The 24,997-nt window shown below is 47.0% G+C and overlaps 1 protein-coding gene across 1 annotated transcript in view; it reads right to left on the bottom strand.

The window, feature by feature from the left end:
• KSR1 (kinase suppressor of ras 1) overlaps window positions 1-24,997 on the bottom strand; it is a 113,919-nt gene that overhangs the window by 14,196 nt on the left and 74,726 nt on the right. The window contains 11 exon segments of the mRNA XM_079955947.1: window positions 1,117-1,165; window positions 1,747-1,801; window positions 3,274-3,315; window positions 3,776-3,944; window positions 4,480-4,586; window positions 4,745-4,806; window positions 5,914-5,997; window positions 6,712-6,772; window positions 13,308-13,310; window positions 13,313-13,765; window positions 14,921-15,068. Coding sequence (XP_079812073.1) covers window positions 1,117-1,165; window positions 1,747-1,801; window positions 3,274-3,315; window positions 3,776-3,944; window positions 4,480-4,586; window positions 4,745-4,806; window positions 5,914-5,997; window positions 6,712-6,772; window positions 13,308-13,310; window positions 13,313-13,765; window positions 14,921-15,068 — 1,233 coding nt within the window.

Below are 24,997 nucleotides of genomic sequence, written 5' to 3'. Positions count from 1 at the left end.
GAGATATTTAGCCACTAACTTGGTGAGCCCCTGATCATTCCCCAGTAATAGAAAATGTATGACCTCATTTTATATGCTATCATGTCACCTCTTACTCACTTTGTCTCTTAACTAAAAAGTCCCAGTTCCTACCACCTTTCCTCAGCAGTGAGTTTCTCCATCCCCTTATATAATTAAATAATTTCATAAGTTGTGAGTCTTTGTTTCTCATTTTGACCCTTTTACGTGATTTTGTTTGTATTGTGGTATTTTATGCATTGTGACTTGCAGTTATTTTTATTTCTCACAGTTTAGTAATTACTTATTACAATGGTTAAGGGCGAATTTCTGTTTAATTATTTGCTGATGTTTTGGGAGTTCATTTTATTGTGTACTATTATATTCTAATAGATTACTGAATATTACTTTATTTGATATAAGCCGTTCCATTTTAAAGTTATGTTTTGTTTTTGTATTCATTATATGGTGTGCGTTCTTTGTTGTTTATGTTGTTGCTGCAAACAACGCCTTGTGTATAGTAATATAGAAAGGCGGTATACAAATTAAAAGTGAAATGAAAATGATAATTTTGAACCTTTTCTGAACCTTTTCCAACTCCACAATATCCTTTTTCATGTGAAGCAAGCAGAACTGTAAACAGTATTTCAAATGTGGTTGCACCACAGATTTGTATAGAGGCACTGGGATGGAGCAGGCACTCGCATAAGTCTCTGACTTCTTGTTCCTGATTCCACTGCCTTGATGAGTTGCACCTTGCCTGAACACTCTGTGCTAATCAATCTTGAACTGTGGCCTGACCTAGCCTCTGGGTCGTGTTTTGGGCCAAGACTGACTGTGCTTGACCTTGGCTTGTAGAGACAAGGCTGCACCTTGAACCCAAAGTGTTGGATAAGTGTTTCGGGGAAAGGCTTTTACCTCCTGAGACTGAAGCTCCAGAGGGGCACTCCCTGGAGAACAACAGAAACATTCCAGTGTAGCCAACAGAATAGGCTGCTCTGTGTGCGCTCGGTTGCAGGGTGAGTGTGGGTGCCTATGGGTTCACAAAGGCTGGCAACCCCAGCTATAAGAATTAATAATTTCACTCCTCAAAAAACCCCTCAACAAATGGAAAGTTACCTCCACGTCACGTTCTTCAACCCCGTCCGTCTCTAGATGCTCATCAGCACTATTTGACAGAGAAAAAGGGAAACGAGAAAGTTGAGTTGAGTTGACAGCGCAAGATGGCACAAATGATTGAGTTATGATGGCCCAATGACTGAGGTTCAGGTAGAGATGGGAGACTATGTCACTGTTGATTCTTTCATTTTTCCTGCCTTAGGTTCAGTTCACCACATCGGTTTGCAATTTATTTTTTTGTAAGTCTTCCCCCAAAATTGCCAGCATTTTAGTGTAAATTTATCCTGCTGTACATATTTTTATATATGCAATTTTGTCTAATAGTCACATGATTATGTCAGCATGCCTGACACTGGCATTAAATGATTTTTTTTAAAAAAAAACAACCCAGTGAGGGCTGACCATGCTCCGTAACCATGGAACACTGAACGCCGACCGGAAAAGAAAAATGGAAAACTGGGCAGGGGAACAGAATGGAGTATCTATGAGAAGGGCACATCTAGTTGGCTGGAACAGGAGCACCCCTGTTGGGCAGTGAGAATACACCATAATGTTTATTAGTTGATTCCTCTTGTCCAAATAGAATTGTTAGAAGGAGAAAGAGAGAGAAACAAAGACTAACTGACTTACTCAGTGCTTTCAGTAGTTTCCGAAGTTTGTGTTACTTGGGGGGTGTTGGGAATTTCTACAGAAAAGAGCAATATATGAAAAAAGAAATTGATGTTTGCAGTTCAAGGTTATTGTTGTTTTGCTTTTAACAGCTGCAGTAACATTCACCCAATAAGTACCTAGCCACATAGAACTAAAGACCCAATATACACAATTCAGAAGAATCACAGTCTGTAGCAATCCTGGACTGTACGACTTCAGACTGATGGGGAATCAAATCTACTACATAACCTTCTAGAAATCTAGGTTAAAATCTCTCTTCCTGATGTGTGTGCTTTCTACATGCAGTGCAGGGAAAACATTTTAATAAATGATTCCCTCCTCGCCCCTCAACTATGGACTGAAGTGGTACATTCCCATGAGGTCTGTTACACATTTATGTGACCCTAGTCATCACACAGTGGCAATACTATGCAGTGCTGGAAAGCAGATTGCACCATTTTACAGTAACTGAGCTCCTACAAGACTAGACCAGCACTCCAAGCTTAGTGAATCATATGAGCAAAACAATTTTGCTGGTAACAGGAAACTACTACCTTAGCCTAGTATCTTATCCATGGGCAGGCAAACTAAGGCCCGGGGGCCAGATCTGGCCCAATCGCCTTCTAAATCCGGCTTGCGGACGGTCTGGGAATCAGTGTGTTTTTACATGAGTAGAATGTGCCCTTTTATTTAAAATGCATCTCTGGGTTATTTGTGGGGCATAGGAATTCGTTCATCCCCCCCCAAAAAAAATATAGTCCGGCCCCCACAAGATCTGAGGCACAGTGGACCGGCCCCCTGCTGAAAAAGTTTGCTGACCCCTGATTTATCTAACAGTGCCCCTCCAATTTTGCAAGAAGAGGTCTTTCTCATCACATCCTTAATGTCCCTTTTAATCTGGAAATATCTGGGATCAGACCTGGGACTTCCAGATCCACAGAATCTGTGTCCCACCACAATACCGTCATCTCTCTCTCCTGTGCCTGTCCACTATTACATCTGCTTTGGTGTTTTATACAAAACTCACCACACTGCCAGCACCAAACAAGATATTGTAGTGCTGCTTTCGCTGGCTCTTTGTGGACTACAGTGCCCATCATCCCTGATCACAGGCCTCAGCTGCTGGGGCTGATGGGAATTAGAGTCCAACAATATCCAGAGAGCCCCATGTTTGCCACCACATCAGTAAACCAAAGTTTTTATTTTACATCGCCTTGAAACAATTCCATTGAAGGAAATCAATAATAATAATAATAATAATAATAATAATAATAATAGTTGTTGGTTTGCACCCGTAAGCACTTTCTGTGCTGTTTAAACAACGTTGGCATTGCAGGGGAAAGGAAGTGTTCCAGTTTGTTCATGCAAGCAGGGCAGAACGTCGACGCATCACGCAGAAGGAAGTTAAGTCACTTCGCCCTAAGCCCACCCTCCCTTCTGAGAGTGAGGGGGAAACAGGAGCGTTAGAAGAAATGGCACCAGCCAGTTAGAAGCAGAAGAACTCACCTGGGAAGATAAACTGTTGTCTATGCTGAATGTAGTAGGCAGCTTTTTAAAAAAGGAAGAAGGAAAAGGAGGAGAGGACAGCAAAACAAAATGTAAAAAAAATCACAAGAGATTAGCATGTGAGAAAACCATGTCAGCAACTGCCCCCATAAATTCAGTGAATTAATTCAAGTTCATCATTAGTAAATTGTAAAACAAAACAGGCAAGGCGGGTGCATTTGAGTGCATGCATTTTGGAAAGATTGCAGCTGGGTTGGAGAATGCATCACCTCTTTTCACATTCAGAAAAACAATGCAAAACTTGATTTAACTGCCATTTATAGCAAACCACACATCTCCAAATCAAGGTGCATGGCCCCAGAGGTGGATAAACCTACTGGTGTAGTTCCCCTTCTCTGGCATTAAAAGTATAAGTGAAACAACTTAACCTAATGGTAGGCTTAAGCTCCAAGCATCCCCTGCTCTACCACCCTGGTCCCAGAGAACAAAACCACAAATTTACCTGGAAAGTTGAACCGGCTGTCCCGCTGGCCCATGGGAGATGGGTTTGGGGGTGGTGTTGCACTGGGGGGGTTGGAAGACGGGAAGGGGGCTGGGGAAGACGGCGTGGAGGAGGTCGTGGAAGATGGGTTGCTGCTGGAGTCAAGGTGGTTAATTGCTGGCGGGTGGTCCTGGAAACGGCCAAGAGAAGGCAGAAATCGTGAGCCTTAAGCCTTGGTAGCTCTGATTCAGCCAGAATGTTTCCCATCACTTCTAAAAGGTTATGAAGCTCGCAGAAACAGGGGAAGAACCGGGAGGAGCACGTCACATGCACATTAATTATCAAATACTTGTTCAATATAAAACGCAATATTTATCATAGTGCAAAGCATTTACCAGAAGACAAAAAAAGAAGTTTTACAAGCTAAATTTAATTCAGACCTGCACCCAAGGAAGCAAATGTTTTAAGCAAAGAAATTATAACTGGCTTCCAGTTATGCAAAGTTTCTTTCTACTGTATGCCAGATTTCTAATAAGCAATTAATTTAAACAAACCAAATAACTCTGAAGTGAAATCTGCTGAGTTCAATGAAATTTAGCCCTAGGTAAATGTGTCTATGATTGCAGCCTCGTTCTGTTTTTTTTATTGTTTGGCCAGTCATGGGAGTACAATCTTCTTCTGGGGGTCCTCTGCTGGGCTTTGCACCCTTTTTGTAAGCCCAGTACCTTTTTAGTTAGAGCTTTCGGAAGAGTCCCAAACTGCGGCTCTGATGGTCGGTCCACCGGGTTATTGATGTCAGAAGGGACAGACTCTGCCCGCTTTAATCGGGGTACTATTGAAGATGGATGGAAGAGAAAAGAGGGGGGGGGAAGGAAACAATTTATCTCCATTTCTTGTTATTGCAACAACACCAAGGTGACAAATTAGCTTGAGTAGGGCAGAAATGTTGGAGGGGGGAGGGGTACCCAATTAAAAAAACCTCACACTTACTGGGTAAGAAAGATATTCTACAAGGTGGGGCTTCTTTCGTGCATTTGTTATGACACTTTAATCTGCAAACAAGAAAAGGTGAATTAGAGATTATATAACATTATATACAGGGATCCCGTTTTAGACGTGACTGATATGTGTGTCATTGTGTACATGTGCACAGTGCAGAACATGGAAACATCCTAAAAGATGTCAATAAAATGGGAAGCGGGTGGCGCTGTGGGTTAAACCACAGAGCCTAGGGCTGGCTGATCAGAAGGTTGGCGGTTCAAATCCCGTTGCTCGGTCCCTGCTCCTGCCAACCTAGCAGTTCGAAAGCACGGCAAAGTGCAAGTAGATAAATAGGTACCGCTCTAGCGGGAAGGTAAATGGCGTTTCCATGCGCTGCTCTGGTTCACCAGAAGCGGCTTAGTCATGCTGGCCACATGACCTGGAAGCTGTACGCCGGCTCCCTCAGCCAATAAAGCGAGATGAGCGCTGCAACCCCAGAGTCGTCCGCGACTGGACTTAATGGTCAGGGGTCCCTTTACCTTTACCTAAAAGGGCAGAATGAGGACAGAGCACTGCAGAGTAGGGGGGGCAGAATGGGGTGTTTCAATGGCACGCGATTTCACGCAAGCGCGCAATGACCTGCAACGTAACCACTGTGCAAATCAGGGGATGCTTGTAAGGAAGGAAGGGACCAACGAGGGTCATCTAGTCCAACCATCACGTCCCAGTTCATGTCCTCACTTGACCATGAAGCTCGCAGGGTGACTTTGCGCCTGTCACTCTCTCTCTCTCAGCCTAGCCTACCACCCAGGATTGTTGTGCGGGTAAAATTAGCAGGGGTGCTAAAACGATTAGTGGGTAGAGCCAAGTATGTCACCCTGGGCTCTGGAATTAAAGTCACAGAAAGGAAGCCTCCAGTTGAATTCCTTTGAACTGGAATGCCAAATTTCATTTACATAATTGCATTTATCGCCCACCATTCCTCCAAGGAGCTCAAGCGGGGGAGGGGGGCTGAATGGGGTTCCCTCTCTCTCAATTTTATCCTCACAACAACCCTGTGAGGCAGGTTAGCCTAAGAGACACTGACCAGCCCACCACCCTCTTGGGTTATGACGGCTGAATTGCCTCGCAGGTATGCTGGGCCAGGTGAAGGGGGAAGGTCCTCATCGCACACTTACCTGCAGTGTTTGCACTTCACGCCAAACATCATGCTTTTCTGACACACCTGGCAGACCTGAGAAAGCCATGACTTTGCGGAGAATCTGAACGAGAAGAAGCAAGCCAAGACAAAGAAGACACGTTCGTATTTTGCACAATTTGTAAACGGTGTCTGTTTGATAATGTGTGGTTTGCTATGCCTAATAAAGGATCTTGATTGACAAAGAAGACACAAAGGAGAGGAAGGTTTTTAAAAAATGTATTATCAGGGGGAAAATTTGAAATCTGAAAAAAGAAGAAGGGAGCCATATTTGTGAATTTCACATGGTTATATTCTACCAGGGAACGGTTCATTCCTATCTGCCCTCTACCCCACCAGTATCACGCCCCAGAAAACATTTTAGAGCCATGTTTTCAAGCAGAGGTCATAGCACAAGGACAGAGAAGGTCCTGTGCACAGCAGAAGGTTCCAGAAGACTGCTGTTGAGTCACCAAGTAGCATTACTGGATTGAAGCAGTAGCTGGTCGCCACTGGTGACAGGGAGTTCCATGCAGGCGAGTTAGCAGGGCTGGGAAAGGAGAGGCAGAACGGTGCATTCCTAAGATGGTCCCATACATGGGGGTTTCCAAGGCTGCAGTCTGAAGGCCCCCACCCACCCAACTCTTCTTTCGCAGACAGTGGAATGAGATTTGCATGGGGGAAATTCATACTGATGCAGCAACAAGAGTATGTCCACCCCCCAATGGGCGTGAGCTAAGTCTTCAGAGAATCCAACCTGAGTAGCTTATCACCCACTGAAAGCATGTGGAGTATTTACCTGTGTGTTACAGACAGACCAATATCTCTTCGTACAGTCTGAGGTGATCCCTGGGGGAGATCTGAGAAGCCAAAATTAAAGGCAGCGTGTTAGGTTTCACCAGAAAGAAAGGTGGACACTGTGAAACAACACATGGCCCATCCATGCAACAAGTCGGGAAGGTTCTCCTTCCTATCGACTCCAGATGGCAGCAAATCCCAGCTCCACACAGCGATACTTCCCGGTTTGTCGATTTATCGGGAAGCCAGAGCCAGGAGCTCTCATTTCCCGCAAGTCATTTGGCAGTAGACGTTACAAAGGGGCAAGTCGTACGGCTGAAGAATGGCACAAGCCACTAATGCAGGGGTGGGGAACTCGTGGCTCTGGGGAAGTTCCCAGACTCCAACTCCCATCAGCCCCAGCCAGCATGGCCAATGCTCAGGGGTGATGGGAACTGTAGTCCAACCAGTGGTATCTGGTGCCCACTGAAAATGAAAAGGTGGAAGGCAGTGCTAGAGATGAACGAATTTGTCAGTTTCAGTTTTTTGTTTCTCATTTATCCAATCTTATATTCGGTTCTCCCTGTTTTTGCAGCCATTTACATTTTTAAAAATATTATTATTATTATTATTATTATTATTATTATTATTTACATTCCACCATTTTCCCTAACAGGGATGCAAGGTGGCTTATAGATTAAAACAAAAACAGCTGAAAACATAGTAGTGCAGTATTGAGTCTGTAGCTCATGTGCTTCTGGTTTGCACTCTTTATAAAGATTTGAGGAGTGAGGTTATTACCCCTCTATTATTGTCCTTGCCGGGTTGCTCGACCATTGCTACCATGTCCTTTCTTTTAACAGATAAAGATGACCAGGTGACAGCAAAGACTGCAAGGTTTTTAGCGGGGGCAATCAGAATAAGATCTATTATTTGATTATTGATGAAAACCCCCAAAATATATTTTCTATAGTTAAGTTTTTACCTCTATCTTCAGTACATTTTATTTTATTTTATTGCTATGGCTAGTGGCTGATGCAAATAAAGATTCTATCTCTCTATCTCTCTATCTAGGAAAAAACAATAATTTAAAAACATGTAAACATTGCTAGAATTAAAACTATATATACATATTATATAGAGAGAGTTTTATATACAGTCGTATACTCACACACATATAAATCTATTAAATACACTTCATTAAAACAAAGCATCCTAAGGCACAAATACATCAGGAGGCTTAGTTTGGTCAGAATCGAGCATACACTTCCAGAGTTAACACTAAATACAGTGGTACCTTGGTTTACAACCATAATCTGTTCTGGAGTCTGTTTGTAAACCAAAACAGGTTGTAACCCAAGCTGCGCTTTCACCAATGGGGCCTCCCCCTCCATAATCCCCCAAAATGGGTTGTAATCCAAAAAAAGTTTGCAAACCGGGACATGCACTTCCAGGTTTGACGGGTTTGCAATCCAAAACGTATGCACACCAGACTGTTTGTAAACCAAGGTACCACTGTACATTACCTCTGGTAAATAAGCCATCACAGCTGCTAGAGGGCCATGAAAAATTGTGTCCTGGGCTTTTAAGACTCGTCTACCCATGTACTGTCTGAAACACAAGGGGCGTATTGGTGGCCAGATGTGATTTTTTTTCCAGCTCTCCTACCCCCACTAATTAAGTTTCCCCAAATTCCAAAACAATACAATTCATAAACTCAGAAACCATAAGCCACAGCTCTGTTTGAAACAACTGATTATTCGTATTTTTTAAATGACTAATATGCCTGCAGTTGTGGCCCCAGGTGTTGAAACAGCACAGAGAAACTTGGTTTCAGTGCAAAGCGACATAAATTCACCACATAAACCCCACTGTCCTTCACACATAGCAGCATTTCGACGTTCAGCCTAGACTCCTTTTAAAACAAGATTGGGGAACTGCAACATCAGAGGCGAGACCCAGTGTGGGTCTCTGGGCTGGCCCATTCTTCTTGGTCTAACACACACAGAGCTTGTATTTCTTATCACAAGAATAGCTGAGATAAGAAAGGAAACATATTTCCACACAAAGGCACCCAAAGAAACCGTGAGAATACGAAAGGAACAAACTCTCCCTCTGTGTCTCCTCTTTTCAGCAGAATTTCATTTTTTTGGTGGGGAGGAGAGACATACCCTAGAAGGTAGGCAGGCAGAAGGTGTTTGTGACAGATATGGGGGACAGAGGCCCCCTTAATTATTCCATTTAACTGCATAGACACTAGAGGCAGAAATTTTCTTCCCATGGCTGAAACTAACATAATAAATTAGACAATCAATTTCAGTGCATTTCAGCACAAGGGTAATGTAAAAAATATGCAGCAAATAGAATAATGTTTTATGATGTAACATTTGCAAACTAAAAAAAGCTCTACAAGAAGAGTGGGTGCTACGCATATTTGCTTGTGCGATTTCCATTCCTGGCCTTCGATGAACACGCAAATTGCTGCAATTTCTGCTCCTGTCTCCATCTCCAATGGGATTTTCTGACATCACAAGGTAAGGACCAGGTAACACCCTCATTCTCCTCCATTGCCGTCTTTTCTACCCTTTCACTGTTACCTAAAATTCTCTAGAGCCTGACACCATGTAGAAAAATAAATGTGCCCTTTTATTTTGAGCACCTAATTTGCTGTCCGTCTCCTGCAACCTTCAGCACAGAATGCAGGATCTTAGATGGGGGCAGTAAGAGGATCTCCAGAGCACAGTTAGGGTGTTTCTATCCAAATAAGCTCTACTCTAGGTGGATAGATACAGTATTTGTATCTGCTATTGGCCTTTGGATGTTCTACTCAAGAGCAGACCCAACGAAATGAAGGAACTCTTAGTAGCACTTAGTAAAGGTAAAGGTAAAGGTACCCCTGCCCGTACGGGCCAGTCTTGACAGACTCTGGGGTTGTGCGCCCATCTCACTTAAGAGGCCAGGGGCCAGCGCTGTCCGGAGACACTTCCGGGTCACGTGGCCAGCGTGACATCGCTGCTCTGGCGAGCCAGAGCCGCACACGGAAACGCCGTTTACCTTCCCGCTGGTAAGCGGTCCCTATTTATCTACTTGCACCCGGAGGTGCTTTCGAACTGCTAGGTTGGCAGGCGCTGGGACCAAGCAGCGGGAGCGCACCCCGCCGCAGGGATTCGAACCGCCGACCTTTCGATCGGCAAGCCCTAGGCGCTGAGGCTTTAACCCACAGCGCCACCTGCGTCCCTTAGTAGCACTTAGTTTGCTAAAAATCTAAAACAAAGCAAAAGGTAAGATCAGGAGTGGGGAATTTTGGCCCCCGAGACGTTACTGAACTACTGTTTTCCCTGGCCACTGGCCATAGTGCCTGCGGCTGTTGGGAGTTGTAGTTCTGCAACATCTGCTGGACTAAAAGGCCTCCCCCCACCTGCTAGGGTTCATCGCACAACATGTCAGTAGAGGCAAAGGAAGTAAAGGCAGCAGAACAAAAGAATCGTAAAAATTATCTGCCACTGGAATTTCCTCACATGCTCGGAATGAGTCATGGTTCACACTTCGCACTCAGCCCAGCCACACCACCAAACCAAGCTTTCATGCATGACGCAGTTTCTTTTTTAAACAACTATTTTAAAACAATCCATCCCTATAAAGAGCCAACCCAGACTAGACACAATGGGAGCAGGCCTGAATGTTGAAAACAAGGACGGGGACAGACGGACGACCTGTGGTGTTCCAGGGCCACATCCACACCACAGATTTAAAGCACCATGATGCCACTTTAACAGACACGTCTCCCCCCCCCACCCCCCCACACAAAAGAGACTCAGGAACTGCAATTTGCTCAGGGTGCCGAGAAGATGTTAGACAATCTCACATTCCCCTCACAGAGCGGTTCAACAGCCAACCCCTCTTCCCAGAGGATTCTGGAAATTGCAGCAGAGTGAGTGTTTGGGCCTACTGTTCTGAAGAATGCGCAAGATGCAGGCAAGCAGAAGGTTGTGCGAAAGGCTACCCTCCAAACCTATGGAAGTCATGTTTTTTTCACCCCCCACTCCACCGATGGCGAGAAGGTTGCCAAAAGAATGCCTCTCTTACCGAATCTAAAAGAGAGAGAGAGAGAAAGAAAAAAACAGGGGGTTAGACTTGAGCCATAGGCATATATTAAAGATACAGTAGTACCTCGGGTTAAGTACTTAATTCGTTCCGGAGGTCCGTTCTTAACATGAAACTGTTCTTAACCTGAAGCACCACTTTAGCTAATGGGGCCTCTCGCTGCCGCCGCGCCGCCGGAGCACGATTTCTGTTCTCATCCTGAAGCAAAGTTCTTAACCCGAGGTACTATTTCTGGGTTAGCAAAGTCTGTAACCTGAAGCGTATGTAACCTGAAGCGTATGTAACCCGAGTTACCACTGTATATACAAAGCTGCCATATACCTTATATGAGACACAGTATATGATAAGGGACATGGGTGGCGCTGTGGGTTAAACCACAGAGCCTAGGCCTTGCTGATCAGAAGGTCGGCAGTTTGAATCCCCGCGACGGGGTGAGCTCCCGTTGTTCAGTCCCTGTTCCTGCCAACCTAGCAGTTCGAAAGCACATCAAAGTGCAAGTAGTTAAATAGGTACTGCTCCGGCGGGAAGGTAAACGGCGTTTCCGTGTGCTGCTCTGGTTCTCCAGAAGCAGTTTAGTCATGCTGACCCGGAAGCTGTATGCTGGCTCCCTCGTCAATAAAGCGAGATGAGCGCCGCAACCTCAGAGTCGGCCATGACTGGACCTAATGGTCAGGGGTCCCTTTACCTTTACCGTAGTGATTAAGAGTATTGGACCAAGACCTGAAAGACCAGGGTTCAAATCCCTCCTCAGCCATCAGGTTCACTAGGGTGACCCAGGGCCAGTCACTGCTTCTTGGCCTAGGCTACCTCACAAGGTTGTTGTGAGGATTAAATGAGGAGGGAAAGAACCATGTACACCACCTTGAGCTCCTTGGATAAAAAAAGGTGAAGTAGATTCCTTCATTGCAGGGGGTTGGGCTAGATGACCCTTGGGGTCCCTTCCAACTCTAGAACTCTATGATACTATGAAATGAAATAAAACAAAATTAGCAAGACCATTGGTCCGGTATTTCTACATTAGTGTTCTTCAGTGTTGGGTCCCTATACATCCTTGGGATTGCCACCCACACCATCCATTGCCAACTTAGCCAAATGTCCAAACAACACCCAGCACTGAAGAACACGGCTGTGCACTTATCAGCAGAGTCTCTCCAAGTTTTCGGACAGCCCTTCTTGCAGATGCTCGAGATGAAACCTGGGACCTTCTGCAAGCAAAGCAAATGCTACTCTATTTTGCTAGGGCTCCTCCCAAATCGTCAGAACCAAAGCAATGCAGCCCTCCTGATAATAATGCACCTTTGGGCTCCATTTGCAGTATTTTTGGCATTAGTTCCAAGAAGCCAATATGACTTGTTGACTCGCAGCAGGTCTCAACCTGTGGGACCCCAGATGTTGTTGGACTACAACTCCCATCATCCCTGAGCTCTGGCCTTGCTAGCTGCTTGTGATGGGAGTTATAGTTCAACAACATCTGGGGACCCACAGGTTGAGAAAGGCTGGCTTAGAGGTTCTTGGTTTTTGGGGGGTTCTTTTACAATTAAGTAGTATATAAATGTTATTAAACGAACAAAAAAATAAAATAGAAAAATTCAGTCTGTTGAGAGGAGGGGGGTGTTAATAGGTGTGTGTTTTGGGTTTCAGTCCCAATCTCTTTTTAGAGAGGTGGCCTTAGGTCATACAACTGCAGGCCAGTGCTCAACTCAGCCTCTATTTCCTTGATTTGTAAAATGGGGATGGCAACAGCTGGTTTTCTAGTGCCGTCGCAATACTTGCAGTAAGAGGAACCAGTTTAGAACCAGTTTACCTGAAATATATCATCACCCCATATATATGTGTATATCCATTTGGCCAATTTTATCTGTGAAACAGACACTTTTACAAACACCACACAATGCCTGTCTTGCACTTGCAAGGAATCGATCCTTCAATGCAACTGTACCTACACTTCGGAACTCCCTGTCCATTGATATTAAGCAGGTGCCTTTGCTGTACAAGTGGCAACCATTTTGTGTGCATCCGATTGACACATGACCACTGACACACAAGTCCTTTTGGACCCGGGAGAGGGAGTAATGGGGGCGGCGCAGGCTTATGCACACTCCGCCGATGCGTGCGGGGGCGGGGCACAGGAACAGAACTCCCACACGAAATGGTCACCACCTGTACAGTTTTCAGCACGTGCTGAACATTATATTTAAGCAAACATACCCAGACACGGTAAATCTGGCATGTTTCCATATTTAATTCGATTATTTTTTTAAGCTGCTGGTTTTATGTTGGAGAAATTTCATGCTACCTTCTTTTTGACTGATAATCTTAATGTAAACACCTTTGAGGTTTCAAATTATGAGGAAGCAGTACACAGATCCTGTTAAACATTTTTTTTTTAAAAAAAAAGGATAGTAATTGTTCTAAAACGAACCAAGGGTTCAACTCTGTGTAAGGCAGAGCCTCGTCAAAATGGCAACCTTTGCGTGATAGTAAGACCACAATGCAGCGGGAGAAGAAGGATACTCACTTCATAGGAGGGACTTCATCGATCCTGTTGCCAAGCTGAGATTCGTGGGATTTGCTCCTCGTGAGGGTGGGGAAGTTGGGGAACAGCTGGAAAACCTTCCGGCTGGGCGGTGGGGGAGTCCTTGGCGGCTTCCCCCTCTTGAGCTGGGGCGTGGTGGGGGGCGTGATGGTGATGCTGTGGGGAGTCCTGAGGTTCCGCCTCCCGCAGTGGGTGGGGAAAGCAAATGACTCCAAGAGGCTGTCGGCGCTGCCGGGGGGGCCTTGGTCCGAGGAGGACAGGAGCGTGGACGTGGAGACGGAGCGGGCCTGCGGGCCGTTCCCCTTCAGGGACGTCAAGCTGCCATGAGTCCACGTGAGCGAGGTGGGGCAGGGGGAAAGTTCGGAGGGAGGCATCAAGCTGGCTTCACGGCGCGTGTCCGGCAGATTCCACACCAGGTCGTCTTTGTACTCTCCACCTGCACATGAGAAGGAGATCGCAATTAGACGGCTTTAAGAAAAGGGATCGTATTTTTAATCTTTGTTGGAAGCTGCCCAGAGTGGCTGGGGAAGCCCAGCCAGATGGGCAGGGTACAAATTATATTATCATCATCATCATCATCATCATGGCGGGTGCCCACTAACCGCAAGTCATGGTGGCTGATTCCTATGTCCAGGATCAGGAGCTGATGAACAGCTACTGGGGAACAGCAGCAAGGGAGGATTATTGCTCTCGCATCCTGCTATCAAAGCAGAATAACTCACAAGGAATCAGTAAAGTTAACTCTTGGTTCAAGGAAACAAAACAACTCAGGCCTAGTGAGCACAGCAACTCTTCCCCAAAGCTATTGCCCCAATGTGTGGACTGAAGGTCCCCACCGCTCTCTAAGGCTCCTCCTCAGCCAGGTCCTTCCCAAGCAATCTGAGGCTCCTTCGCCTTTTCTGTCTCTGCTCCATGCTCTTCATACCTCTGCAGGTTCTGGGAGACTGGGGGAGGGAGGGGAGCTGGTTGCAGCAGGAGAGGTGAGTACCTGGCTTCTTCAGCAGCCTGCTTCATCTCTGCCTCTCCCCCCCTTTCCAGCCTCTGCTTCTCCCTCTGCCTCTGGACTGCTCTCTACCCCAGCCTCTTCCTGCTCACTAAGTCCTGTTACCTCTCCAGCTTCTGATACATCCTCCTCCCATGCCACACATTCAAAGCACACCTGGTGTAGAATTAAACCACACGGCTTCCCCCAAACAAGTCCTCGTAGCAGCAGGTTGTTCAGAGTGTTGGGAATTATAGCTCTGTGAGGGAGAAAAACTACAGTTCCTGGGCTTCTTGGCGGGGGGCGGAACTCACACGCTTTCAAAGTGCATTGATTGTGCTTTAAATGTACGGCATGCATCTGTGCCTGGCTGCCCACTGGGATACAGGGCTAGATAGACCTCTGGTCTGATCTAGCAAGGCTCTTACGATAGATCGCAATAGGCAGACCACACAGTAGCTGTCATTGCCTCTGCTGCCACCTGCTGTTGGGCTCCTTGTCTTCCACCCTACCAGTCGCTAGCAGCAATGCTGCCTATTGCTTACTGAAGTAGAGATCTACCACTGGAGACCCGCTAGTCTCCAGGAGCAGAACTGGAAGCCTTCTTACCTGTGCGGGTCACTTTCCGCAAGCAGGCGAGAGCCCCGTTGAGCCGGGAGCATTCCTCAGCGCTGGCCCCGCACCTCTTCATGGTGTCTTTCACTTTCGACTCGTCCATTTCCAGTAAGGCATCGAGGGTCAACTCCTCCGGTATCCTCTGCAAGAAAGAGCAGTGGTTTGTGTGTGTGAATTTTATAAGCTCTGTCATTTATTTGTTCAGGAAACTTTTGCAGGAAGATGGAGTCCTGTCTCCACCCCTGCCTATTCTCCTCCTATTTGGGGAACGAATTAATCATGCTATGTGGTTGTGACGTGCTCAGGCAGATTGCTGGGTCAAGGAACACGGTCAGGAGCTTGGTCCCTGGTGTGGCTCGTTTGGTGACAAGCAACAGCTGCTTTGGCTAGAGCGTTGCCTTGTTTTGAGTGTGTGTGTGTGTGTTTTAACAAGGTTGAACAAAGGAACAACGAGAAATTTGTTTCTGACTGGACGGTCCAGTCACTCGCTCCCGGCTTTGAAAGAGTGACGAGGCAGATGCGGGAAAAGCTGGCTGTGACTTGCGCCCAACCATCACTGCACTCTCCCTGTAAGCAATGACGGCCTTTCCTGGAGTGGCATCTGTGCCAAAATATATACAAAGAACTGCCAAAAGCTCAGCATCATTTGCCACCTGAAGCGGCTGGGGCAACCGACTTGGATGCTTAACCTCAGCCCTTGCAAATGGGGCTGGGGCTGGGGCCGGGAGTAGCCATCACTGGGCAGCTGCTGAGGCCCATGCCCATGCAGGGGGGACCACCCTTTCTGAGGTTGCTGCCTGCATTCACCTCCAGTCTCTGAGCATGTGCACAGCCACAAAGGTGCTTATATGGACTGGGCTCAGAGGGAGAGGGCAAACAAGTGAGTGCCTTCGAGAGTACAAAAGAGACTCACAGACAGAACCCTGCAGCTGGCATGGTTAGCAAACAACGCTGCAAAGTGGGCGCATGGGATATTTTGGCCACTGAGGACTGCATTTTCTCATGTGCAAGCTGTCAAGAGTCTACATAACAGCAGTAAGTAGGGCTAGAGCCAGAGGCCAGAGTGAACAGGACACCCCCTTTTATTACTCTGCCACCCCCACCTCCGCTTCCCCCCATCTTCCTATCCTATTCTTATGATATTATGCATCCCACAGTAAGTGAAGTCAGTATTAGTATCCCCCATATTGTAGGAGAGGGCCGAGGCTGAGAAAGAAAATGACTTGCCAAAGGGCATCTAGTGAGTCTATAACAGACATGAGATTTAAACGAGGGATGTCCTGATTCATAACGCAAACTCTTGGCCCCTGCACCAGGGGTTAGGAACATCCGTTATTGGACTACAACTCCCATCATCCCTGGCCATTAGCCATGCTAGCAGGGGCCAATGGGAATTATAGCCCAGCCACCATTTCCCCTTCACTGCCATATGTTTTTCAACAATAAACTTTGTCTTCCAAATTTTCCTCAGGGTGAAAGAGATGGGACCAAGGTCACCTAGCGAGAATCATGGTCTGGAAGAGATTCAAGCTCATCCTCCCTGGTCCTAGTTTGACCCTCTAAGGCAGCAGTTCTCAACCTGTGGGTCCCCAGATGTTGTTGGACTACAACTCCCATCATCCCTGAGCTCTGGCCTTGCTAGCTAGGGGTGATGGGAATTGTAGTTCAACAACATCTGGGGACCCACAGGTTGAGAAAGGCTGCTCTAAGGGATGGGGAAAACCTGTTGCCCTGAACTACAACTCCCTGGCCACCATCCCTGCTAGCTGCAGCTGATGGGAGTTGTAGTACAGTGACATCAGGAAGAATAGAGGTTCCCCACTCTTGCCCTACGCAATGCCAGCTTCTGAAGAGACAATCTTTGGACCCCCAAGACCAAGAACAGAAGACAAGAGGGAGGAAGATCCTCCACATGCAAGCAAGAGGCATGCTGGGAAGAAAAGAAACAAGAGAGTTTGATAACTTAAAAAACCAGGCTGGAATCCAAGTCACGAAGCGAGAGAGTTGCTGAGTGTTCCGGAAGCTCGTTCCGACACCAGATGATATAAGGACAGAGTTAGCATGTACTTGCACGAGACAACTGCTTCTTTTAGGAATGCTTCCAATCCGTTTCCTCCTTCCTTCCCTCCCTCCTCTTTTCCCGAAACAAACATCTTAACATGAGCGCAAATGAAACTTGGGGTGGCGTCACCGTCAGGCAGTGCAGACTTGAACCAGCTGACTCCAAGGGGCAGGGACCGGTTCCCCAATCCACACAGCAATAGAGCCCATAGGTCAGACATGGAGACTGTGGGAAGGTTCAACGTTGGGACGTCAAACACAACTCAGGCTTCATCTCCACCATACATGTAAAGCAATGCCGTACCACTCCAGCCATCATGGCTGTCCCCCAAGGAATCCTGGGAACTGTAGTTTACCACCACCCCACATATCTATAATCCCCTGACTACAGTTCCCAGGATTCTCTGGGGGAAGCCATGACAGTTAAAGTGGCATAATAGGGCTTTAGATGCATAGTGCGGATGGAGCATAAGAATCCTCCTGGTTCTAGGCTCAGGTGATCCCAGACAGCCAAAACCATGCGTCTACATTATATATGCCTGCTGCGCTGTTGCTGAGGGAAGCCATTTTCCCCCCACACAATGCCTCAACACAACACCACCCTGTGATCTTCAGATAAAAGGAGGCATAGGAATTGAATAAATAATAACAACAACATTCAAGGGCATAATGGGGACACCAAAATGGCTATAGGTGCTGACCCTGCCTATACCAACTGGGAGTCCTGACTCTTCCTAGCCCTTGGGTCAAGGCACAACACTTAGCCAGAGGTCTATATTATTCTAGCCAGGCTGAAGCGTAATTTTAGGCCAGGGTTTCCCAAACCTGACTCCCCAGCTGTTTTTGGACTACAGTTCCCATCATCCCCGACCACTGGTTCTGCTAGTTAAGGGTGATGGTCCAAAAACAGCTGGAGATCCAAGTTTGGGAAACCCTGTTTTGGGGCCCTGATCCAATCATACATACAGTAAACCAGCCGAGGCCTCATCTACACTACACATTTAAGGCAGTATCATACCACTTTAGACAGCTATGGCTCCCCCTCAGAGAATCCCGGGGAATGCTGTTTGATAAAGGTTCAGAGAGTTGTTAGGAGATCCCTATTTCCCTCAGAGAACTACAATTCCCAGAGGAATTGACTGTGAAACCACTCTGGGAACTGTAGTTCCATGAGAAGAACAGGAGACCACCTAACCACTAAAAGTAGGGGGAGGATATCGCCTGTGTAACAGCATTCAAGGCAGCCAAACAAATTACTGAAAATGGAACGCCTTGCCAAATATTTAGAAGCTTAATGCTCTTTGGGACCTTTTTGCTTCCCTGGCAGCAACCGCTACTAGTGTAGAGCTAGTGAGGTGTAGTGGTTAAGAGCGGTAGACTCGTAATCTGGTGAACTGGGTTCGATTCCCTGCTCCTCCACCTGCAGCTGCTGGGTGACCTTGGGCTAGTCACACTTCTCTGAAGTCTCTCAGCCCCATTCACCTCACAGAGTGTTTGTTGTGGGGGAGGAAGGGAAAGGAGAATGTTAGCCACTTTGAGACTCCTTCGGGTAGTGATAAAGTGGGATATCAGATCCAAACTCTTCTCTTCTTCTCTGCACCATTTCCCCTTTTTTGCCTCTGCGGTCACTTCCCCTCAGCAGCCCTCATTTGCCCAAACTCCCGTTTCATCCAACTGGCTGCGGTGCTTTGCTTTTTGGACACTAAGGATGTTGTGGTGTAGTCACAATGTTTGGGGGGGGGGACACTGGAGGTTGCCAAAAACAAACAGACTAAAAATCATTGTGGACAAGCAAAGCCAAGGACAGGTGGGAAGGGAAATGGCATCAAAAAGACCTGTTCTGAAACCATCTATTTTCATCAGAATTTCCCCAAACAGAACACATTATTGAATCTCCACAAAGGTAAAGATGCAACCAAGAACAGTCACATCACAAGTGCCTTTGGGGTCCTTGTATGAGAAATGCCATCAATAGCTCGTACCCCTGACAGCAGGCACAATCTAGCCTGTTTATTATCATTATCAAGCTGGGCAAAGCAGCATCCTCCCTCTTTTATTCTGCCGTCTTCGCACATAATCTGGTGTCTGAATTGGGTTCCGGAACACGCTGTTAATTCTCACCAACGGGCTGGCTCACACCCAGATCCGAAAGAAAAGCTGCTACCATACAAATGGAGCGCATGCGAACAAGTGCGGCAGGCACACGTGTGCAAGAGAGAACAGTCCTAAGGAACATTTTGTCTAAAAAATATGCAATCTGCTGATTAAGTTTCTTTGCATTTTTACAAATGACACAGCCAGATTCTTTTGCAGAGGCTCCTGGACGAAGGTTTGTCGCCCGGCCTACATATTTTTAAGGAGTGGAGCAATGCACAAAAGGAAGCCCTGAGATACCCACTGAATCCCTGACTATCGAAACATCGACTTTTGATAAACAAGCTAAGCATGCAGTCCTCATTACGGTGGAAAGCAACTTTTAGAATGAAGGCAGCGTCCATCAAAGATTCCAAGACTAGAGTGCATTTTATTCAGGTTTCCAGGGGCAAGATCTTCTTCACTTGCCACACTCCTGCTCTTAAGCGCCACCACAACTTTCCACATTACAAGTTTCCCATTACATCCAGGTTTAAGGGTGCCTCTGACAAAGTACAAGCATGTGGTTTTCCTCCGCCAGCACACTGCCCAAAACCCACCTCCAATCTCCCGCTTCCACAGTTGCCCTCAAAGGTGATGCTTGCAGTGAAACGTGTGATTAATGCAACATGCCATTCGACCCAAACTAGCAAAGAAAGCGGGTTGGGGCTGATGGTGGAGATTTGTTTGTCGGAACTGAATCCTGCTGAGGCTGTCGGAAAACCTGGGGAGATCTGGCTCCGTAATAGGCCTCATTCTGCACGTGGCAGGCTGCTTTAAGACATTCAAAGCCTTGCCGGGGGGGGGGGGGGCTGTGGCAGGAGCAGACACAAGGTGGAGGGATCCACAGGGCAGGATTAAAGGGCTGAAGGATACACAGAGCTTGGGGCGGCAGCAGGCAGGAATGTCTCCCCATCCGGCACACGTTCGAACTAAAGCGAGCTATTATTAGTGGGCGATCAGCTGAACGCGCCAACTTCACAATCAGTGCTGAGGCCTAGTTTATACCAAGGTGGAAAACGGGAAGACTGAACAGCTTCAGGGTGCAGAAGGGGCCTAGTCAGGCAAGACTCCTCCTCTCAAAAACATTCCCTGCATGCAGACATCTAATGTATCAAGGAAAAGGGTTCTGCCTATCCACCTTCCTCCCTGATATTTGGGATTTCTTCTCTGTTGTTGTTTTTTACTTCTCCCAAAGAATCCTGCAGTTTGTTAAGGGTGCTGGGAACTGTAGCTCTGCGAGAAATAAACTACAGTTCCCAGGATTCTCTGGGGGAAGCCATGGGTTTCAAATGTACCTCAGGTTAAGTGCTTAACTTGAAGCACCACTTTAGCCTATGGGGCCTCCTGCTGCTGCTGCTGCCGTGCTGCCGGAGCACGATTTCTGTTCTCATCCTGAAGCAAAGTTCTTAACCTGAGGTAATATTTCTGGGTTAGCGGAGTCTGTAACCTGAAGCGTATGTAACCTGAAGCATATGTAACCCGAGGTACCACTGTACAGTGCATACGCAGTAGTTTGTTAAGGGTGCCGGGAACTGTAACTCTGTGAGGGGCAAACTACAGTTCTAAAGGATTATTTGGGGGAAGCCACGTTCCTTAAATGTATGGTGTGCACACAGAAGTTTGTTAAGGCTGTTGGGAATTGTGGTTCAGTGAGGCAGCAAAACTACAGTTCCCAGGATTCTCTGGAGGAAGTCATGTGTCTTTAAATGTGTGGTCCGTGCACAGCCTCGGTCTGAGATTCCCCCCCCCCCGGCTTGTAGTCCCTCGCCTGGAATTTAATTTTAGAACACCGGAATGGTGAGTTGTAGGAAAAAAGTATAAGGAGATTATATTTAAACAATCCCAACGACCTTGAATTGGAAGAGCTCAGACAGGATTTTCAAAGCCTGCTGCCGGCCCTCACGACATGCAATGTGGGTGCATGCATATTCTCTCTCATTTATTTATTCTCTCTCTCTCACACACACACACACAGCTAAACCCAGTGGGGCTATAATGGAACAAATAAAGAGGCTCTCTTTAAAAGAGCCACTCTCACACACTGTACATATGTGACAGATTAACATTTAAAACACACAGAGAGAGAGACACACACACAAACTGCTCCACAGCATCCTTGGGAGATTAGCCCAATATGATTCATCTCTGTGTCTGCCCCCCCCCCACCTCCCGCCAACGCAATAAAGAAACCGCTGGTCACTAGTTTAAGCAGGATCTTAAAATAAGTTCCAAGAGACAAAAATAAACTAAAAACTAGACTTGATCTCTGAGCTCCTTCCTAGGAGGATTTGCTGGAAAAACACGCTATATTAGAAATACCACGTGCAACAAAAGGGGCTGCGGCCGCCACCCATTTTATCTGCTGGGAGGGCATTCCAGAAAGGTTAAGCTCTCAAGTGGCTAGGTCTCAGTGAGCAGAATCTCCTCATCGCAACAACCCCCCGCCCCCAAATCCAGGCACTCAATCAGTGCCTCTGGGCATTTAGAACCTCATCTTAAGAGACTGGGGAACTGGTCCATCTAATGCAGTACTGTCTACACCAAGGGTAGGCAACCTAAGGCCTGTGGGCCAGATCCGGCCCAATCGACTTCTAAATCCGGCCTGCAGACGGTCCGGGAATCAGCATGTTTTTACCTGAGTAGAATGTGTCCTTTTATTTAAAATGCATCTCTGGGTTATTTGTGGGGCATAGGAATTTGTTCATTTTTTTTCTTCAAAATATAGTCCGGCCCACCACATGGTCTAAGGCAGTGTTCCCCAACCTTGGGCCTCCAGCTGTTTTTGGACTACAACTCCCATCATCCCTCGCTAGCAAGACCAGTGGTCAAGGATGATGGGAATTGTAGTCCAAAAACAGCTGGAGGCCCAAGGTTGGGGAACACTGGTCTAAGGGGCGGTGGACCGACCCACGGCTGAAAAAGGTTGCTGACCCCTGGTCTACACGGACTGGCAGCCGTTCTCCAGGGTCTCACCTCATTTCCAGGGTCCCCCCCCATCTCTCTTCTCCATCCAGGCAAGCAAAGAGGCAATATCAGAGATCGAGGGCACATTCCAAAAACACTAAATAATAGTGTGCAGCAAGGCCAGGGCATGGCATGGGGAGAGGGACATGGATGGTAGGGGGCATGGTCCCAAGAGCCAGGTAGAGCCCCCATCCTGGCTTGAGGTGTGTGGGGGGGGGCATAAGACCATTGAGTCCACAGCCCAAAATTACCTAAACGCACCAGTGAGGAGTAGACCAAACCGTACGTCCCACAATAATCAGTGTGAGGCTACAGAAGAACACCTTGATATTTTACCATTATATCTGCATGCGTCCTGGGAGGATGAGCAGTTGCTTTAAAAAGCTGTGTGGTGCATGGTACTGGCTGCAGAATCCAGTTTCTTAAGAATCTTTTAAAAGCAAGTTTCTGGTCCTTATGATTACGAAGGTATGTCTGAAAGCCCATAGGTAACACCTACTCAAAGTACCAGACACAGGGGAGTTCTCAAGTAAGGAATTCGCTGCCTGACAGGCATGTTCCTAAAATGCTGTTTTCATACAACGATGCAGTAAGTAGGCTTGCAGGATCGCCATGGTATAAAACAACCATGGATAAAAACAAACAAACCATGAAGGATACAGCAACGAGTGGGAGAAAGATAAGCCCTGGTGGATTATCCCAATGGCCCCTGCAGCCCAGCATCCTGTTCTCACAGTTGCCAACCAGATCCGTCCAAGAAACCTGCAAGGACCAGAGCACAAGAGCCCTCTCCTCTCCTGGTATTCAGAATCATTATGTTCTCCAACTTGGGTGGCAGAGCACAGCCATCATGCCTGGTAGCCATGGAAAGCCTTCTCCTGCATGAATCTGTCCAATCCTCTTTCAAAGCCATCTAAGTTGGTGCCCATCACTGCAGGAGCGAGTTCCATAGTTTTAAGCATGCACTGAGTAGCATGTATTGCCTTTAATAACCCTCCACAATGGTGAGGTCTAGCCTACAGGGAGAGGGGGCTGGCACACCGCCTCCAAGTAAAAAATAAAACAAAAGCATCTCAGCATGCTCAGGAAAGTAATTGCCTCTTTCCTTGCCATGTGGAGTCTGTCAAACCTAGCCAGGAGGATCCCACGCTCAGACTAGCATTGTACCGAAAATTTCTCCTCCAGTTCCCCCCCCCCAACTGTTCTCTCCATCAATCACCAAGAAAAGAAATTGCATCTGAAAAATGGTCAAAAGGATAAAGAGAATTATAAAAGATTCTCATGGGGGGGGGTGGAGTTTCGTGGTGCTTACCTTGAATCTGAAGAAGCTCAGGAGGTATTTTGAGGATTTTTCATAGCCTGCAAATAATCTCATCAGCAGGCTGCAAACTGCAGCCTTCCTGGGTGTTCATTTCCCCCTTTTTTAAAAAAAAAAGCCCACGGCTGGACTTTCTTGAAAGCACAAGAAAGTAGAGAGGCTGCTTAATGTGTCAACTAAAGTCTATTTATTTTGAATAAATAGTGACTCAGTGGGAGAGCATCTGCTGCGCCTGAAGAAGGTCCCAGGTTCAACCCCAAGGGAAAATCAGGTGAGTGCTTAGCTTGCCCTTGCAGCTGCTCTATGAATGGGCTTCCAGGAAGGACTATCCCTTTAGCTTGCTAGACTTTAAAGTGTTTAGGCGGGGGGGGGGGGGACCAGCAGCCCTCCAGGTGTGACTGCACTTAACTCCCATTAGCATGGCCAATGATCTGGAGACCCATAGGTCCCCACCATCAGCATCAGGAAAGATGCACAACACCAGCACACACAAAGTTAATGCAATTACTCAATAAGGCAGACACCGTGAGGGGTTCCCAAGAATTGGGAAGCTTGCCTGTTCGGAACAGGTTTGCCCTTCCCCTGAAGGAGACAGGTACGTCATTTGAGGGTGCTCCTAGCTTCAGGTAACCAATTACCAGAGCAGTTGGTGCGCCAACAGCACCCTTTTCTGGATAGCAGCATTTTAGCCACTGTGATTTATGCCCCGGGAACCTCACAGTTGGATTACTGTAGCCCACTTTGTGGAGATCTGCCCTTGAGGTTGGTGCAGAGGATGAAACTGGTGCAGAATTCAGTGGCTGGGTTACTAACGAGAAGATCTGACTGTCCATGTACAGTGGTACCCCTAGTTACGAACTTAATTCATTCCGGAGGTCCGTTCTTAACCTGAAACTGTTCTTAACTAGAGGTGTGCTTTCGCTAATGGGGCCTCTTGCTGCCACTGCACCGCTGGCACACAATTTCCATTCTCTTCCTGGGGCAAAGTTCTCAACTCCAGCTAACTCTTCCAGGTTAGCGGAGGTTGTAACCTGAAGCGCTTGTAACCTGAGGCGTTTGTAACTCGAGGTACCACTGTATTACATTAGTGCCAAAGGTACTGGACTGGCTGCCTCTCAACGACAGAGTCGTCTTCAAGGTGTGGTTAACATACAATGCACAGAACACCTTGGGACCAGGTTTCCTAAAGCGTAACACTGCACCCAGTCCCAGCAGACCAGGCATTCCCATCACCCCTGATGACTGGTCCTGTTAGGGATGATGGGAGTTGTAGTCCCAAAACATCTGGAGGGCCAAGTTTGGGGGTGCCTGCAGTAGACCATCAAGATCTTTTGAGGACGCCTTGTCAGTATAATTCCATGACCTGGAGAGCGTTATCTAGCAGCAACAAGAAAGTGAGGTCTTCTTTGTGGTTGTGCCTCCCAGAATGCCCTTCCTCCAGGGATGTCCTAAGGAAAAGCGGGGCATTCCAGGATCAAATCAGAAACTGAGACAGCTTCTGTAAATCCGGGGACATGTGGAGGGTGAGGAGGACCTATTTGGCTATGAAGCCAGCCCAAAGAACAGGATTCATTTTTATTTTACTTCTGCTG

The sequence above is a fragment of the Podarcis cretensis genome (assembly GCF_951804945.1).
Source record: "Podarcis cretensis genome assembly, chromosome: 15".
In the NCBI taxonomy this organism is placed as follows: Eukaryota; Metazoa; Chordata; class Lepidosauria; order Squamata; family Lacertidae; genus Podarcis; species Podarcis cretensis.
Note: the sequence above shows the minus strand (reverse complement) of the source record. Positions and strands in the feature narration are given on the sequence as shown.